This window comes from Orbicella faveolata, unplaced genomic scaffold (assembly GCF_042242905.1).
Source record: "Orbicella faveolata isolate gen_17 unplaced genomic scaffold, um_ofav_v1 contig_14, whole genome shotgun sequence".
NCBI classification, from domain to species: domain Eukaryota; kingdom Metazoa; phylum Cnidaria; class Anthozoa; order Scleractinia; family Merulinidae; genus Orbicella; species Orbicella faveolata.
The window spans coordinates 16,084,489-16,104,383 of NW_028301541.1; the positions used below are offsets into that span (position 1 = coordinate 16,084,489).

Below are 19,895 nucleotides of genomic sequence, written 5' to 3' on the forward strand. Positions count from 1 at the left end.
GTTCAGCGTGAGCACGCATGTGATTTATGCTAACACATCTTGTGTTAGCACGTGGAGTCTCTCGAGACTCCAGTTGGAATATATATAAGGAGTGAATAGGTCGATATATTCATCAAGTGCGACACTACTCGACGGTGCTTGTAGTTTTCTTGTTTGTTTCATCGTGTTTGAGATGCCCTCGAGTCCCGAAATTTCGAAGAACCCTAAAGAGTCTGCTACAGAGGACGTTTTCGAACGTTTTAACACGTACCTTGACCACAAGATTGAAAATCTCTCGTCGGGATTAAGCTCGCAATCGTCAAGTGAAACTGGAAAATTGCAAAGAGCGTCTGAGGCCGGCAAGCTTAAGTTCCAAGGCAACAAAGACCAGTTCCTGTTTAACTCCGAACTTCAGGCGACGGTAGACGAAGCCGCTAATTTTCTTGGCTTGCGCGACGTCGACAAAGCTGCTGAAAAGGTTGAGGACTTAAGAAAAAGTTTGCGACATCGTCAGAAGATCATAAAACTGGCAGACAAGAGCGAAGCAGGTTGGCTTGCGGTGAAGGAATACGAGGCGGAGGAGTTAGCTAGTGATTCGGACGACGAGAAGAGGATCAGGAAGGCGCAGGAGAGGGCTTTGAAGAAGAAGAAGCAAAATGCTTTTAAGAAATCCGAGAAGAATAAGACTCCCCTCAGCGCTCATACTTCTCGTGCTGCTGACGACCGGTCTCTTTTTCGAGGTATGCTCCTTGCCCTTTCTTTGTTTTTTCAACGTGGCAGGCAGGTGCTCTCACTCTGCCTGCCTTACAGTCTTGTGTATTTGTGTTATGCTTCAGCGTTCTGAAGAAGGAAAATGTATTTTCCTTCGGAAGTTCAGCGTGAGCACGCATGTGATTTATGCTAACAAATCTTGTGTTAGCACGTGGAGTCTCTCGAGACTCCAGTTGGAATATATATAAGGAGTGAATAGGTTGATATATTCATCAAGTGCGACACTACTCGACGCTCCTTGTAGTTTTCTTGTTTGTTTTGTTTATTTTTTCCACGTTTTTATTTTTTCTTTAGTGAAGGCTTTCTGCTGTGCGTTCTTTGTTTTTTCGTTTTTCAGGCCGTAGAATGCCTTCTCCAGCAGACATCTGCTTCAGATGCGGAAAGAGAGGTCATTGGAGTTCAAGTTGCGGGAGGCTCAGCGACGGTCCTGGATTCGGGAATTACAGAAACACAACCAGACTTGGCTCAGGCAGTTCATCCGGAGAGCAATCCCACAGACCAGACGAGCGACAGTCAACTATTTGAACATGATGATGCGGTCGGATGTTTCGAAGATATCATTAAGGATTTGACTGAAGCCACTTCTTGGGGACGGACCTGTGTTGCCAAAAGGCGTTTAATGCTGAAGCAAGTTTTATCGTCTAAGGCTAATTCTTCTGTTAAAAAGTATGTCGCTCAATGCAGGCTTTTCTGTCTTTATATGAAGTCCAGAGGCCTAAGATTGGTTTTGCCTTATGATAGTTTACTTATATCTGAATACCTGTCTAATCATCACGAAACCAAAAAATCATATGCTGTTGTTTTGTCGGCGTTTTGTGCGTTAAAATGGGTCCATGATCTCATTCCATACGGGATACAAGGTAATCCAGTTGATTCTGCACTATCTCGCAACATTCTGGAGGCTAGTAAACGTATATTTAGCAGACCAGTCAGAAAAAAGGAGCCTATTACTCCTGATATGATATGTCGAATTTGTATTAAGTTTGCTTTTGAAGGCTGTAATCTTAGTGGTTTACGTACAGCATTAATTTTTGTTTTAGGCTTTTATGGCCTCTTCAGGGTTAATGAGCTTTTGGATATACAGGCTTCGGATATTGTAGTTTTTGATGATCATCTAGAGATTAATGTTAAGCATAGCAAAACTGATCAATATAAGCAAGGCAATATTGTGTTTATTTCTAAAAGTGGTGGTCTTGCATGTCCTCATTCATTATTAGCCCGTTATTTTTCAGCAGCAAGTATTGATCTAAGTTCATCTGCTCACATTTTTAGAACCCTTAAATTTGTCAAGAAGGGCAATTTGTATACTCTAGGCCCTAGGAGACTAAGTTATACTAGGTGTAGAGAGCTAATTAAAGAATCGCTTTCAGCTATAGGGATTAACTCCATCCCCTATAGTACTCATGCCTTAGATCAGGCGGTGCTACCTTTATAGCAGACAATCTTATGAAATCAGGTGCTTCTGGTAGGTTATTAATGCTTCACGGGCGATAAAAATCAGAGAAAGCTAAGAATATGTATGTTAAAGATTCTCTGGAAAGTAGGTTACAACTAACTAAATATTTTCCTACTTAGGCTTTTTCAGTCGTAAAGATGTAGCCAGTTTTCCCCTCCTCACATTGTTTGTACTTATTTGCCTAGCTTAGTGTGAAATGAATTAAAGCATCGTCGGGCAGGTGCTCTCACTCTGCCTGCCTTACAGTCTTGTGTATTTGTGTTATGCTTCAGCGTTCTGGAGAAGGAAAATGATTTTCCTTTTTTACGAACGGAGTGAGAGAGAAGGAAATATAAGTTTCACGCACAGAATTTACACTTCTATAGAACCAAGTCAGAACTCGCTTCTTTTGTGGGTAGGACTAGCCTTAAACGGAATCTTCTTACTGCGATCTCAGATCTGTACGGCTTTTTCTGCCCAGATCTCGAGTTTCGTAGAGTGAACAGAGTGAAATCATCCGCCATTTTTGAATCTTGCCAGAATGCAGAAAAAACTTCACCTTCTCCATCTATAATTTAATGTATAAAGTATTTGACAAATTTGGTAGATCTTAACACATGCAAACTCTATCAGATCAGTTTCTATAAAAGACTTTTTTCCGTACAAGTGTGATTAATAACCTAAAAATACACGTGGCTCAACGATGCGACCCAGCCTAAATAGCACATTTTACAGTTTCATACTTTGTTATCATATAAATCTTTAGTACATGAATAGTGTTTTTTCTCTTATTATTATTGTTATCATATTATGATAATAATGAAATTCTGTTGTTTAAACGCCAACCGGGCATGTGTCCACCAATTTTAGAAAGTCGATGATAGCATGAGTTTGTTAATTAGTATTTTAGGATCTCATGATATTTTATTTTCATCAAAATTTTAGTCTATGATAGTGGAATTTGTGAAGATTTGTAAATAGGTGTTCTGAGGAGATTTTAATAAAGTTCTTGTTAGTTTTGAAATAATAATAATAATAATAATAAATATTAAATATTAAATGTTAAATAATAATAATAATAATAATATTTGTTACAGGAAGCTCACTCACCTACCTGTGATATACAGAGAGGTCATGTTCTAAATATATCAGTAATCACATAAATAAAGGAATAAAATATGTTCTAGAACTAAAATAATGCAGAAAGAAAAAGAAATTACATAACTGAGAATGATTCCAGAAATTTACATTTAAAATCAGATATGGTACACGAGTTTCTTAAATCACTATCTAAATTTTTCCAATCTTTGAAGACATGGTAACAAGTTCTTTCCTATCCCCAATTTCGTTTTACAGATGGAAGTTTAAGATCGTCTTTGTTGCGTGTACTGTAATTATGTACACCGTTGTTTCTTAGCAGTTCTCAGGATACTGTGGGAAGTTATTCCATTACCGCACTTGTAAACATAGAGGCAGCGATAAAAGAGCCTCCTTAGTCTATTAAATGGTAAAAACTATGCATGCACTACCCCGCAAGGGATGTTTCATTGTTTTCATGATATTGGGGCAAGTTTTCGTAATGGAGTGAAAATCTCAACTAGGCACAGTGACCAGGATGAAATCGCACTTGTCTTGTTTGCACTTAAAAGAGGGCAACCTCCTGAGGTATACCCAAATTTTCGAAAAAAGGTTTCCTGGAAATTTCAGTTCCATCTGCACTCTGGAAATTTCGGAATTTTCGGTTGAATGATTCGCTTTACGGAAATTCATCAATTTCCGGGTTTTCTGGAACTTTTCCCGGAAAATTTCCATACCATTTGTCCCTTTTGTTTTGTTTAGTTCAACAAAGAAATGGTACTGTTTTTCGTTTCAGAGTGATTTATTGACATAGTGAGTATGAATGTTATCAGGGTGAACGCTTGCAATTCACAAGGTAAACATGTTCAGCAAAAATAACTTCTCGAAACTAAATTTTATGTCGTGTCACGGAAAGAAAACGAAATTAAAATGTCATGCAGGTAGCAATAATTGGCGACTTAAATGTTCCTAAGTCTTACTGAAACGATGTGTTCTAGAGAAACGAAGATATCTGTTTACGTGCTTGATTTAAATGTGATTAAGATGACAACTACGGCGACATAATTTTGGTCAAACAGAACACTTGTCAGGAATAACAATCCCGCCCCTTTTCTGTGGCTGTTTACGAGAAAAGAACACGCACTTGGTGCGTTTGGACGATACAACAGATACGATATATTGTGGAACGTAACTAATTCATCATATTGTAGTTTAATTAACGTTGGTATAATATGGCTTTTTTATGAGGTTTTCTTGATATCGTAGGTGTCTACATTTTCCAGATTTAGTTGAATTTCTCGAATTTCCGCCACAATTCCAGTAGCTTTACTTCAAAGAGCGCGCTTTTAAAAATAAGAAAATTTGTATTTCGACATACCGCGGCATTTCAAGAGCTGGTCTCCATGAAAAAACCGATAGCATTTGTATTTTAGCTTCATAACTCAGTATTCAAGCCAAAGTGGAGGAATAATTGCACAACTGTCGTCACACATGAGGCGTCCTTTTTGAAAAGAAATTATAACATAACTAAAGCAAAGCGCGCGCTCTGATTGGTTAATTTAGCGTCTACTATTTTCCCATGGGTGTACGCTGCTGACGTGTATGCTAATGTTTACAAAGCAAATCTTTTGACAGACATTGTTTCCAAAGTAATGGCCGACGTTCTTTTGCCAGAAATGCGAAACTGTCTTCACAGTTGTGTGAAGATGAAACTTTATCGAGTTACTGGTATGCAGTCGGTTGTCATGAATGAATTTTCGCGCGCTTGTTTTCTCTTGTCATGTAAGACTACACGAACATTTTTTTGTGATGTAGCTCAATAAAAGGACTTCTGTTGTTCCAATGTCTCAATGTTATGTTATAAAACAAATGGTAAACGCCATAGCGTGCACTATTGAGTTATGGATGCACTTGGGTGGTTTGCTAAGCACTCAAGAAGCTAGAGTCGCACTCGACTATCGCCTCGTGCGACTCTTACGCTTCTTTCGTGCTTAGCAACCTCCCGCGTGCATCCATAACTCAATAGTACACGCTATGGCGTTTACCATTTGTTAAATATACTGCGTCACTAACAACGAAACGTAAGGTGCCGCATCCATTCGAACCAAGACTGCCTGGCACAGAAATGGAAATATTATGCGTCAAATGCTTTTGCCTCTTAGCTTTATTTAGCCTCACACACAATACTTTGAATTTCTGAAAATTTGGTGGGGCTGTGCGGCCCGCTTCCCAAAGCACTTACCCTATTTAAGACCAAAGTCTGTGATTTTTCTAACCTATTTATGGCCTGAGCCTTAAATTAATACCCTGTTTCAGACCTGCCGTAGTTCTCTAGTTCAGAATGATGTTAAAGGTATTGTGAATGGCTTTAGTTGCTGGTCTTACCGATAATGATGAAAAAAGTAGCTTCTCCTAAAAAACATACCTAATTCAAGACTAGCTTGCTTGCAAAAACCATACCAAGTTTGAGACCAAAATGACCAAGATCGATACTCTACTGACTAAAATGTCTTAAAAAAACATGTCCCTCTGACGCTGGCCATACCTATATAGTAGATATAAGGGAGCATCCCTCCTCCCTTAGGGTAGAGTCAGAGTGAAGTATCACAAGTAAATACATTTCGAAGCGCGTTGACTGTAATAACTGATACATGTGTAGTCAACTTAAATTAATTAGCCCTTTCTGTTTTACAATAGGTTCTGTACTAAACCTCACCTGGACGAAAAAGCTCAGGCTCTAGCAAATGGGCAGATCAGTGCGGTGCAAGGCGGCGCATTAAAAGCACATATACCCCTCACCCCGGGAATTCTCATGCACAAGATATCAAAACCCCAGCCTTTCTCAGACTTTGAATGAATATCTTTCCGGAAACGAAACACTATTCTTTCTGAGAAATAGCTCCTTGTTGAGTTTACCATTTGAGATTTTGGTTGAATGCAAAGCATCGTTTGACCCAGACCTCTCACGGCTGGAAATGTTTGAGGCACTGCCCAAGCTCCGGACTCCACGCGGCTTCTGTATTCTGTACTTTCGTTGTACCTGTACGAAGCATAATTTCCTCTGAAATGTTGTATTTCTGTTAAAATGCAAGTATGATATTGTCAAAGAAAGTGGCAGAAAGAATTGAATTTTATTGCCCTTCTCAAATCTCAAATCTGGAGTGGAGTAAGGCATCGATCAGCTTGCCTTGAACACGAAGAAATTGATTAGGAATTATTTAGCAGTAAAGACGGACTCCAGAAATGCTTAAAGAGGTAAGGAAATCTTATTTTTAACCATTAAGTTACAAACAGAACACTTCACATTTAAAAAAGAGAAAAAGTGTGGGGTGGAAGAAGGGAGGGGTTAGCACCAATAAACTACTCTTTATGCAAAAGAAATCAGAGTTCATCGCCGACACCGATGAAGTATATTTAATTGGACTTGATCAGAGTTAACCATTTGTGCTCGTTAATTCTTTTGTCTCAAGACTGAAAGCATCCGATTATTGAAACAGTCAGAAGCCATAAATGCAACAACCATGCCTTGTAAAGGCTGATTTATAATAACATTATTTAAGCGATCCTACTGTCAGCCACTAAACAATGTCAAGGTATGTATGTAAGGTAGATTATATATCACTTCATCGAATGACGAACGGTGAATACTTTAATCGCATCGCATCTACACTTATAGCACGTTCTCTACTTCTGTTTTAGGCCGTTATCTAACGTAGGTTACCAGTTTGTCTTTCCTCTTTTCCGATCACAAACATTGGACGCCCTCAATTTAATTTTTTTTCGCGGAATAGGCTATTTTACAGTTCTGTAAAATGTAAAAACCTTGGCATGAGGGCCAGATTTTGATTCACCTTAGTTAGTATGTTACGAGATCAAAAACTAGTTAGCACGATACTGAGTAGCGAGGTTTGTATAATAACAAAGTCAAATCTAGCCTCACTTCTGTTCAACGGCCTGAACACTACGCAAGGAATTGTATAATAAGCTCTTTCCGAAAATTTCGGTTCAACAGTCACATTACTAAAATTTTATTAGTTTTTGGCTTCTCTGTAAACTTTCCGAGGTAAAGACAATTTGAAAGTGTATTCGGTTCAGTTTCAAATTTGCAACACTGTCACGAAGGAATTTCCGCCGCTGGCAGGCGCTTGAGAAGAGCAAGTTCTCAAGTTGGATCTGCACGAATCAAAGAAACCTACAAACGTTGCTCTTACTTAAACCCACACCTGAAACACGCTTAAACAACAACAACAACAACAACAACAACAACAACAAAAACACAACCTCGAACTGCCGAATGTGTAAAATTTCAGAGTAGAAACTCTGACGAATATCTTCTGGTACAATAGGCCTATTTTCATACTTTAACATTTTGGTTAACTTGGTTCCGAGCCTTAGAGGAATAATTATGAAAAAAGCTAGTACCTCGCTGGAAACCTAGACTGCTTCTTTCGTATCTAAACGCGGCATTATCATCTTACTAGCTGCATTGTGTCCCGTTGTCCAATGTTTAATAATTCAATGTTGGTCTCGGTGGCAACATCTACCACACTAGTAAGTGGCTGAGACCCCGCCTGGTCAACTCCTAAAAGCTAACAAAAAGATCTCAGAATATTTAGAGAAAGCGCAGATTAACTACGCAAAACACGTTAGTTCACATCTGCAACAACATGCAAAATAACGCTGACAAAATAACTACAAATATTTGAAACCAGCACTGAACACGTCCAGGGTTCCCTCCTACAGTCTCTGGCATTGCAAGCGCAGTGCTAACATCCTGCACTAGAATCGCATCTGACTGTGCCCCTACCCTGATTAGGGCGTACCCTCCTACTGGCTCGCTCTCTGTTGTCAAGGAAACGGAAACTTTATCTTCCTCGTTGTCTTGCGCAGTAATGTCACAACTGAAAGACCTCTGCCTGCCGTCGGACGAACTCTCTACGATCACGAATTTGAAGACACCGGTTTCGCTCTGAATGGATCCCTGCTTGACATCCCCATTGGTTAAAGAGAACTGGACGTCGCCGCTGCTATGAAGCACCAGTGTGACAAGAGGATTTGAATCTATTGCCGTGCCTGTTGCGTCTTTCACATGCAATGTGATGCTGACACTTCTTTCGCCGTCTTCTCCACCAGTCTTGATGAAGGAAACTTTGCCAACAACTTGTGAAAATTCACGAGCTGACACCTTGTACAGGACTTTTTCAGATACAACTTGACCACCATCTCCCGAAAACATCACACTGTTATGACCAGTTAGCACATCTTTGCAATCCTTGTTAGCGGTGGCTTTCCAGGGGAAACTTTCACTATCACCTTTGCTTCTGTCAGAGCTTGCTGCCAGCGCGTCTTTAAACGCTTTCTCCTGATTCGGTGGAAGGTCATAGTAGATTCTCCTCTTGTCAGAAACATTATACCGTAGTGCAACCAGGTCTCGGACATCTGGATTATCCGTAGTGGAAGACCAGATGGTTATGGTGAATGTCTCTGATAGGTCGAGCAACCAGTGAAACTGTTCCCAAGACCTTTGAACAAGATTAGCACGGACAGGAAAGGTGATAGGCTGAGCGATCTGAGAGACAAGTTGCCCCATAGGAAGCACTTGAGACCAGTTGTAGAAGTTTTCTGGGGCTGTCATATTTTTCCCAGTTGTCCAACTAATTGAAAGAGTTCCATTAGGGAAGTACCTTTTGCAGAGAGACAAGAATCTAGCGTGGTCGACCGGAACGCACACCTTATCGTAGCAGGGACCGGGCAAGATGTCTGCATTGAGCCAAATCGGGGTTTTGACCTCTTGCCCGAACGTGATGTTCTGAACCATCTTCAGGGAAGGTTCCACCACCTCGATGGTCTTGAAGTCCAACTTGATTCCTTTTGTCGAATTCGTTGTTTGTGACAAGAAGCCGTGTAATGTTAAGTTGCTGTCCACGTCTGGGGGATGTGCCATTACAGGAGTTCCATTCACAATGTTGTTCCGCATCAAGACATCTGCCTCTAGCATCATAATGTCTCCTAATAAGCCCTGTTCCAATTTCTCCGGTGAATTAACTGCGTGCAACCAAGTGATGTCAAGAGCGTCACGCACTCCAAAGAAGGCCAGAATGTCATCTCATGCGTCTTGGTGATGAATGGGTTTGCAAAGTTTACTTTCTTGACCTATAGCTGATGGATTTAGCAATCCTGAAGAAGACGACATGGGAAATACGTGAGTGAAAAGTGGGTCAACTAAAGGACTTTCTTATTTACGCTAAGGCGGCGTAGTTCACGCTGGCGACGTAACGACATGAACATAACAACACAATAGCAACATAACAGCATGATAAGGAGAAAACCTGATCTTTTCCTTATGCTTGTATGTCGATGTTCACAATGCGACACAAGCTACTATTTATATAGCGTTATGTCGTTTATGTCGTTACGTTATGTCGCAAGTGTGAACTAGGCCTCACTTAATCATAACAATATTTCTATGAATATTATATGACGCTCGGATTCCACAAAGATGAATATTTAATCAATACTGCTCAAAAGCATCATAATATGAATTACATGGCGTGTTTAGCGAATTCAGTTAAGAGCAAATACTCATGCTGTATTTAGAAAACTTACACATCGACAATAACTGAACTGCCATTCAATTAACAGCGAAAAGAGGTTGAAAACCTCACAACTTGCAATTACTGAGCTTACGTGCGCGTGCGAATAGACCGAGCAAAGTCATCTAGCTTAAATCGACTTCGCAAATAACGAACCACGTAGATACCCAAGATGATAGCTGTCCCAGAATCTCGATAGCTTTGGATAAAAGAGAAGTTTCTAAACTTACCAAGAGCTATTCCAATCAGCACGTATCTCATTTTGCGAGAAATATACGATGCTGTTTCGAGATGTCGTGACCACCTTGTGACTCTCCACCACGTTATTCAATCATTTACCATATCTGACGTTTCCTAGGAAACTGTCTATTTCTTATGGACCAGAGAAGAGGCCTGGAGAAAAATATCTCGGTGAAGACAACCTTTCTTTGGGGAAATCAGCCCTCTAAATATCCCTTTCTTAAATGACGATACCATTCGTTTCTTCAGACGCGGCAGAGTCTTAGCAGATGAAGATAGACGCACCACAGTAAACTCAATCGCAAGAAGAGATAAAACGAAGGAGGTAGAGGTGATAGTCCAGTTTTCGATCACAATGATAGAGGGAAACATATTTTTCTACTTCTTTTGAGGAAGGGTTTGTATAATTTGTGTAATTCAAATTGGGTTTCTGATAAGCCAGCTTTTTTAGACATCGAAATGTCGGAGGGGGACTACTAAAAAAGTTATCTATAGGGAAGCCCCGCCCCGAGGTCAAAATCCATACCCATTTATATTTCGACAGAAATGGTAGCCCTGTCACATACTTTCAATAGAAAATGGCATTCCTTTCACATAACTACAGTGCGCTTTTACCGATCCATAAAATTCCAATATTTAATTAACCGTCCGAACAAGAGATTCATCCGATGTTCATCTTTTATACACACAGACGATTGATCCATTTAAGGTAGCTCAAAACAGGTTCTAACACTTAGATTTTGATAGGTCGTTATAACCACTCTTTATCACTAGATGCTACAATCATGGTATCAAAAAACTGCCCAATCATTGGTGAACACGTTGTTATCATTTTCGTGCCTCAATAGGCTACCATAGCAACGGTATGACCTTCTAAAAACACCCTTAATTACTCATCATGCCTATTAAATGTTGATAGTATAAAAAAGTTTCACCGTGCCGTTTTTGAATTATAAGCCCCTAGAGCTGTATATGTATGTAATCAAGGGTGTTTTTAGAAGATCATACTGTTGCTATGGTAACATATTGCGTCACGAAAATAATAACAACGTGTTCACCAATGATTGGGCAGTTTTTTGATACCATGATTGTAGCATCAAGTGATAAAGAGTGGTTATAACGACCCATCAAAATCTAAGTGCTGGAAACTGTTTTGAGCCAACTTAAGCGAATACAGAATTAGTCTCTTCCTAGTTTAAGACGCATGTAAGCAGGTAGCTCGTCTCGACGCACAATTTGTCTTGTGCCTGTCTTTGCACTAAGACGCATAATCGGTCGCACTTAAAGCAACTTACCCGCAAGGTCATCCAGACGAATTATGCACCTCTCTACCACGGCCACGGCAACCGTTAAAGCGCGTCTTATCTGACAAATAACCTCTCAACAACGGCAATTTAATTAACGACTGACGAACGGTTCCTAACAAACTCTGTTTTTTTTTATTATATAAGGCAACTAGGCTTGATTCCTACCTCGCGTGTGAGGTGTCATATCACGCTCCTATCTTCCCATAACGGCAACCTTTCTACAACGGTTACTTTCCTCTGTACCCAAGGTGGCCGTTGTCGAGAGGTTCGCGTGTACAATCCCTTATCGGCTGATAGCAAAATAGTGTTCTCAGACAAACTCCCAATCACTGTGGAATTAAATATGATTATTTTTCTGATATCGCTTTCGTAAGAAAGGCGTAAACCGCCTCAAATGTTATTTACTTTCCTAATTGTAAGGCTTGAAGAAACTGACCTTCAGTCGAACAAAGTGAAACTTTGTGGTTGACCTTGCGAAAATGTGTACTAGTTTTCAGAAAAAAAAAAACGTATGTTTAGCTAAGTTAATTGCAAATAAATACATAGTTCGGGGAGCTTTTCAGTTACCATATAAACTTTCACATTCCATGATTACTTCTTTGTATTACCTTATAACTGAGGAGAGGAAAACCAGCATTCTGTGGCTAAAGTCTAGTTCACACTTGTGAGATAAGCTTAACACTAGTGAAATAATCGTGAGCGCCAGGACAAGAAAATGGAACATGTTTCTTTTCCTTATGCTTATGCTTGGTCTTATTTCACTAATGCTATGCTTATTTCACAAGTGTGTACCAGGCTTTAGGCTATCAATATATCTCGAACCGACTATCAATTAAATCTACCATCGCAAATCCTTTATCAATATTCTAAATGGTGGTAACTTTTTCTGCAGCCGTAACCCGAGCAGGGACTTGTTTTAGTGCGCAATTAGATTCCATTTAGGTCTGTGTTGTAACGCGCGCGCTTGATAACGCGCGTGCATTTTCATATTGCTGCATATAATCAACTAGCACATATCCACAGGTCGTCCAAGCGTAATATAAGATTTTGTAGTGGTGAACTGTCGCTGAAATGTAAGAGTTTGTATGGAGATTAGAAGATGGCATTAAATTCGTTCAATGTACGGGTAATTTACCGAACAAAGACTCTTGAACATTCAATGGTGTCATTTTGTCTCATTCTGGAGAGTTTAAAGAAAATTTTGAGCGAATTTTGATTTATTTGTCCTACGCTGTTATTAATAACACCGTAGGGTAAATAAATAAATCAAAATTTCCTCAAATCTCCTATAAACTCTCCAGAATGACACCATTAAATGTTCAAGAGTCTTTATTCGGTAAAATACCCATACATTGATTGATTTCGATGACATCTTCTATTCTCTATACAAACTCTTATATTTCAGCCATCGTTTACCACTGCAAACTCTTATATTACGCTTGGTATTTTTTGCAACGGTACTGATCGCTTGTTCAGTTGCCCTGACGAAGTCTTTGTTAAATAGAGACGAAATATCGGCAAGTCATATTTCCAGTGTTTGTTGTAATATTCTATATGGTGTATAGATGTCTATGTGTTTTTATTTTTGTTTATAATATAAATAGGGCCCTGGCGCTCTGATTGGTCGAAAACCCATGTTTTATTTAACAACTAAAGAAGCCTCGACTGTGCTCTGTTCTGTTGTAAAGCACGCAGGAAGCGGTAGAGCACGAAAGAAGTGTAGGGGAAAACACGAGACGAAATCGTGTTTTTCTTGAGTGCTCTACCGCTTCCTCAGTGCTTTACAACAGAACAGAGCACAGTCGAGGCTTCTTTATTTGTTTTATGGTAAAGAATCCAATAATAGGCCCTTTGCAGCTGGGGTCACGTGACCAAATTTTTCCTATAAAATTTTTATATTATGAGCTTTAAATTAAAGAATGCCAGAAATGGAAAGAGCGCATCGAAAATACCAAAATGGCCAAGTTTGAGGCCCGTGGAATTAAAGAGTAAGTTTATACGACAGTTTGAATTTTCGGAAAATTTAGAGGATTTGTATGGAAAATGTTGCTGGAGAGCAAGGCCTTGCTCTCCAACAACGCTTTCCATACAAATCTTCTTATTCTTTTAAAAATTTGGAGCGTCATAAAATCTCCTTCTTTAATGATGGGGGCCTCAAACTTGGCCATTTTGATATTTTCGATGCGCTCTTTCCATTTCTGGCATTCTTTAAGTTGTAGCCCATAATTTTATGAAAAACAGGTCACGTGATGGCTTAGCTGCAAAGGGCCTATTTCTCCACGCATTCGGCTGAATTTTCAAACCAAACTTTATTTTCCAAACGAGTAAAAGTGGCGTCAGCCGTGCTCTGTTCTCTGACAAGGCAAGCTAAAATAAGCCAATCCCAAGTCTTGTTGGAATTGTTCAAATAATTTGATTGGCTAACGAAGCGACAACTGCCAATCACAAATTGGACTTCAGCTATTTTAAAGCTTTCAGTTTCGAGTAGTTTCGAGCGACTTTCGAGAGAGGAACGATGCCTTCAAAGTTCGCTTTTTAGTTAATTTTCAAATAAGAATTTAAAGGCAGGTAAAGATTTGTAGTCCAGAGGAATCCGTCCGTATTGTGGCTCATGAAAACGTGCACTTTTCCAATGGAAACTACGAAACCAGGAGCTCAAAGCTTGCGGATGAAAATGCGAAATGCTGAGTTGAATTTGAAAGGAGCTACAGTTATTTACGGCTTGCAGCCGCTTGCAGCAAGATTGCCCGAACTACCGTAAAAATTAGACAGGCTAAACTACTCCCACCGGTTTTACTTCGACCACAGAGGAGAATATCTAGAGCAAGCTTTGAGCTGACCACTCGTTGGTTCACTTCGCTGAGATGACCAGAGAACGAGTGTTACTACACTGAATGTGAGTGTTGTTTTGAGCAATTGAGCATTTTTACAAAAATAAAGCTTCTCATCATAAACAGAGACAGCTCAATTGTTGTTTTCTGTCGCTGTTTTACTTCTTTAGTATAAGTTCTGCCTTCGTAAAAAATTTGTCTTTATCGAAGCACTGGTTAGGTTGAGAATTTGTTTATTTCGCTACCTGTTTTGTCGACCGGAGTCTAGCAAAACTGGTTATTTTAGTACTGTTTTCACTCTACTGTCGCTAACAGTGGTTTCCGCGAGCCATATTTACTGTAGACATAGAACTCGTTTCCACTGAGTTTGTCTGAATCACAGGGGATGTTTAATTTAGGTCAAATTTGGCAAAATTCCGGAGCAAAAATTTAAAAGCCAGCTTACTGTTATCAATCCCTGCTCTGTTCTCTGATAAAGCACGCTGTTTCAGCCAGTCAGAGAGCGCGTTATATGAAAACTTTATTATAACAGAGTATAAAACATAGAAAAAGCGTGTTTTATTGTTCTTCGCCACATTACCTCTATATCATAAAGCAAATAAATAAGCCTAAGCCGTGCATTACACTATGATAAAACACTTCGCACATTCGAGAACACTCGAGAAATGTAGAACACACTAGCACATTTTCCTCGTGTTCTCAAATGCCCGTCGTGTTTTATCACAGTGTAATACACGACTTAGGCTTCTTTATTTGTTAAATATATCCTATTATTGTGTAATCTATGTTAGGTAATAGCTTCGGGGCTCCTACTGATAGCAGAGATGCTTTGTAAGCTCCCTTAAGGGACTACCCTAAAATTTTACGTTTTGACTTTTTGCTGTTAAATACAGGTGTCTATCTATCTATCTATACTCAAGGATTTAGAGGTCAAATAACACACCGAAAGTACGTTTTAACTTTTTTCGACAGTGCCGTCACTTCTACTTTTAACATTATTTGTAAGTGGCCGAGTTCTGGTGCATATGGCTCCCTTTTTTCTTTTCTTTTTTTACGTCGTTTGTGCACAGCACACGAAGCAGAAGGCAAGTGATATGTCTTCGTACTCATCGTAATAACTCTCACGAGTTTGACAGTGGGGCTCGGCCTAAGATTGGCTTCGGCTTCACATACCCTTCGTATATAACCTGACGGTTTACATTTAATGGCTGGTAATGGCCTCCTGGATCGATCTCCGCGTAAGTGTCCTCCTGTTGTGGAACAATGTCATCATAATGAATAATCTGGCCAGAACGTGCGTCATCAACAACTTCATAAGTGAATTGCCCTTCAGTTTCTAACTCGTTAAGAGTAGTGTTGTAGTAACTCGGTTCTGTGGATGGTTGACTATATGGAGACAACTCTAAGATTTCTTGCGTGGAACCTTGTTGAGAATTCCTTGAAACTGACTTTGTCTCTGCTAGAATATGAAAGAACCAGAAAAAAAAAAAGAGCAGCGTGTTTTTCAAAGCTGCATTTTATTTCGTTTTGAAATGTCATAATAGTAACTGTTTTGCTGATCGTCCTTCCTTCCTTCCTTCCTGCCTGCCTGTCTGCCTGCCTGTCTGCCTGCCTGCCTGCCTGCCTGCCTGCCTGTCCTCCCGCCCGCCCGCCCGCTCGCCCGCCAATAAGCGGCCAATACCAATTTCCCCGAGGGTGGCCGTTTAATAGGGGTTGAACTGTATACAGATAAAAAAGTTAAAACTCACCATTAGGATGCATTCGACGCCACATTACAATCCCACCAGCCACGATCACAAGAACAAGTAACCCAACAACTATTGATATTACCAAAGTTGTTGTCGGGATCCCATCTTTGGTGGTAAACGTAATAAATCCCTCATTTTCATAATCACCATCTTCGGCAAAAGATCGTTGAAAGACCGCGTATCTTGTGCCTTCTTCAAGCTTTCCGTTTTTATACCTCAAAGCTGAAAGGAAAGACAGAAGGGCACCCCGGGATTAAATCAATTCCATGCGTACTCCAATAAGAACTGACAAAATGAATTATTAGGAGAGAAATGAAGCCCTCCTGAGTCGAGAAAAATGTATCTTGACTTTTATATATTAAAGGGATAAAGGGACCCTCCAGGTGCTGGTGGAAGAAACTGAAATGATGGCAATGAAGTCGCAATAACACAAAACAAACAAAAGACAACAACAACAACAACAACAACAACAAAAACAAACAAGCCAACAAGCAAACGGTTTCAACTGTCCAACTAATTACACTTATATATTATAAATTATTCTTTATTTTAAGTGGGGATTGTCCAAATTCTGACACCATCTTACGTCACAGTGGCGTCATACATTCTCAAAGTTCACCATAGTTTTCGAAATGTTTCAAAAATGTTATTCTAAAGGATGCATAAACTTTGAAGACGGGAAGAATTTTATATATTTGAAGTCTACTAATAAATCTCTATAAGTTCTCTTGGGGAAACGTGCTCGTTGCTAGTGTGAAAGACTATTTGATACGGGTATAGTACTTTGCTACTTTGCAATAAACGTATATTATGCCAATTACGATCTCTGATAAATCTGAGCAATTTTAATCCCAAAGCAAATCATTTATGACAACCTGTTGTTCTAGGCTTTCATTTCATTTTTGCCCTATAAAAACTTGTTTTAACTTTAATTTTTATTGGTTTTTGACTTACACGTTGGGGGTTAAAATTTCAAACTTTAGCCAACGTGCTCTCAAGTAAATATATACATTCTCATAAATGGATGTATACGGTCCTTATTTTTAGTAGTCACGCCATTTGTTGTGAACTGACTCACATGATGTTTCTCTGCGCTTTCTCTTATCTTCAGTAACACCATCTCTAGAATAATGCTTCCCGTCACCAACAGGAAATGATATCCGTGACTGATCGTTGGCGAACTCAGCCGTAATATAAGGTTCTCCTTTCACTTGGTTATCGTAATTTCGCATGACTTTAACGTATTGCTCGTCTGATGATTTTCCTGGGTTTTGCCCATCTGTTAAGGGTGTGACGATCATTTGATAAAAGCTGTAAAAGAGTGTATTAAGGTGTTTTCACATAAGGTAGCCTACAATAGTACCCAGCATTTTATAATAGTCATACTTTAAGAGATTATATTACCAATGTTTCCTACAATAATGGTATCAAACAAACGCCCAATCATTGCAGAACACGTTTTGGTCATTGTTTTGACCTAGTAGGTTTACTATAGAAACATTACAACCTGCACCATTAATTTTAGTTTTAGGTGCCAGTAACTAATAAACGAGCTTGGTAACCGCAACCATTTGTTTTACAAAATAATCATGGATCACCAGGAACCCATGGGTCATGGATTCCTGTGATCACATGTTAAGATGCAACTGTTTGCAAGCTTTTCTTGAAGGGAATTCAGCGCTACCGTAAGTTATTCAAAATTTAAGGTGGCTCTTAAAGTGCACCCAACCCCAAAAATGTTTTTTCGCTGAAACAAATCCACATGTTATTCGAAGCATTTGGGCGAAAAAATTTTTGAATTTGGTTGAATCCTCGATTTTCTGTGTCCTTTCAAAGTCGCACCTGAAGTGTTACGCGACCGCGTTTTAGGGAGTCTGGGGCGGCTTTGCTGATGACGTCTACCCAGGAACCAAACACAATGGCGCCTCAGTCAGCTCTCTGTATTTGCTTGAGAAAATGAAAAACAAAAGAAATCATTCCAATATATTTTGGGACTAAAACGTCCAAGTTTTGTTCCAGAATCATTTCTTTTTCGTCACTGGAGTCAGAGTTAGGTTTCGATTCGGAAGACACCGAAATAAACTTCGATCGAGCACGTTCGACAAATGTGAACTCACTGCTTAGAGCTTTGAGAACAATTTGCAATATTTCAAGCGACGACAGGGAAGACTTCTTTGCGGACGAGCTGCTTGTATATTAGGAATGGAAAGCTAGATACGAAGTGGAGGAGCAGGCAAACGAAAAGCAGGAATGAAAACTCAAGGACTGCTTTGGATGGTAATTTCGTCACCTAAACACAAGACTCCCACGCGTGTTTATAGCCCGTTTACATTTGTCCTTTGCGAGAATGTATTTTGTCAAGGTATGGTTGTTCTATTAAATCCAGTTTGTGTTTTACTTTCTGGGATGCTTCATGTTTGTAAGAGCGACGTAAGTGTTGCAGTTTTTGAGACTTGATGACCTCCAAAACACTGGCTTCGATCGATTGAAAATCGTAGAATTGTTTGGGCCTGTATTTTTGAAGCTGCGGGAAGCAAGGCGGAATTGGGAAGAAAACATTTCATACAATTACCGATTTCACACGTTTTAAGTCGTAACTCCAAATAACCAGTTTAAATTTTTTTCAAAGTTTGCAGTGAAATTCGTCGGATAAGCGAGAGGGATGTGTTCCCTAAGCGGTCCGCAGACATGAATGTTACGCGGTCATATTTTCGACACTATTGCATAGAATGTTTGTCGCACTGCTGATTTCCAAACCTTCGAAAAACTCTGTGAGTGTAACAATTTTGTTATCATGTAATTCTAAAGGATTAATCTTCGACTTTTATCTAAATCGAAAGAGAAATTGTGTTGGTTGGCGGCGTACAGTTGCGACCTATTTACATATCAGTATATTTGGTCGTAACGCTTCTTGATCGATCACACAACTTTGCCGGCTATGTTATAAATACTGCGGGATTGGAAGACATAGGTTGTCGGTAGTATTTCGACAAATTGCTGGTTGGCTTTAAGCAGAAAATTTTGAAAATAGCGTTTGAAAGTCTACGGAACAAATTCAAGTGAGAGTTCTTCAATGGTTCTCACAGACTCAGTTCGCTCGTTTCGGTTCACCAAAATCAACCATCGTGTATGTCTTTATTGGACCGATCATCGCCAGTAAATTGTACAGTATATCTTTCTTTAGATCTGGGATATTGCTGCAACAGCCGATAGCACTTCTGGAAGGCATTTCTGTGCACTTTTCGAATGTGTATTGCACCATCGTGAAGGAAATGAGAGGACGTGAGATATTCGACCTTCCTGGGTAGACGTCACAACAGCCGCTGGACCCATTCTCCTCAAACTCGGTCGTGAAACAAAATGGCGGTGTTTTGGCGCTATTTTCGAGATTTCGTCGGGGCACAGAAAATCGAGGATTTAACCGAATCCAAAAATTTTTTCGTAGAGGTATTTTAAATAACAAGTAGATTCGTTTTAGCGAAAAAAAAATTTGGGGGTTAGGTGCACTTTAACTGTTTCTTGAAATTTTGTTTTTAACTTTGAAATTAAAAATTAACAAGCTACTAGGTAGTCTTAGAAACTTTATGTACTTTCTTCTTCAAAATAGAAAATCGTAACGTAAGCTGAAGTACAAAAACCCACAAGATCGATCCCCTACACACTCAGTGAGGCCCAGCACAATCTGCGTTACAGAGCAACCGAAGGCAAAATTTCAAAACACTTACCTGACAGGTTTGCCATTACTTAACTCTTTCTTAGTTTTAAAGGGGACAGACACTTCTGTTGTTCCAATGTTGCCATCGGGAGGCGTCGGAGCGGTCGGTGGGTCTGAAAAACAACATATAGGTATAGGTACATTAGTTTGATTGAAACGTCAACATACTATCTGGCAAGGTGAAACTGATTTTGGCAGG

The 19,895-nt window shown here is 39.6% G+C and overlaps 2 protein-coding genes and 1 pseudogene across 2 annotated transcripts in view; 1 reads left to right on the plus strand and 2 right to left on the minus strand.

The window, feature by feature from the left end:
* The window catches only part of LOC110046798 (hemicentin-2-like), a 297,824-nt gene that overhangs the window by 142,944 nt on the left and 134,985 nt on the right, over positions 1-19,895 (minus strand). The window lies entirely within an intron of this gene.
* LOC149114217 (uncharacterized) lies at positions 173-1,815 on the plus strand (annotated as a pseudogene).
* Positions 6,644-10,178, minus strand: LOC110045938 (menorin-like). Its single transcript, XM_089287594.1, has 2 exons — positions 10,086-10,178; positions 6,644-9,439 (listed from the first exon to the last, which is right to left on the minus strand). The coding sequence occupies exon 2, from the start codon at positions 9,261-9,263 to the stop codon at positions 7,914-7,916; it is 1,350 nt and encodes a 449-aa protein (XP_089143720.1). The 5' UTR covers positions 9,264-9,439; positions 10,086-10,178; the 3' UTR covers positions 6,644-7,913.

What these genes read in the sequence shown, in the direction of transcription:
- LOC110045938 (XM_089287594.1), bottom strand. Translation starts at nt 9,263, where the DNA reads ATGATGCTAGAGGCAGATGTCTTGATGCGGAACAACATTGTGAATGGA.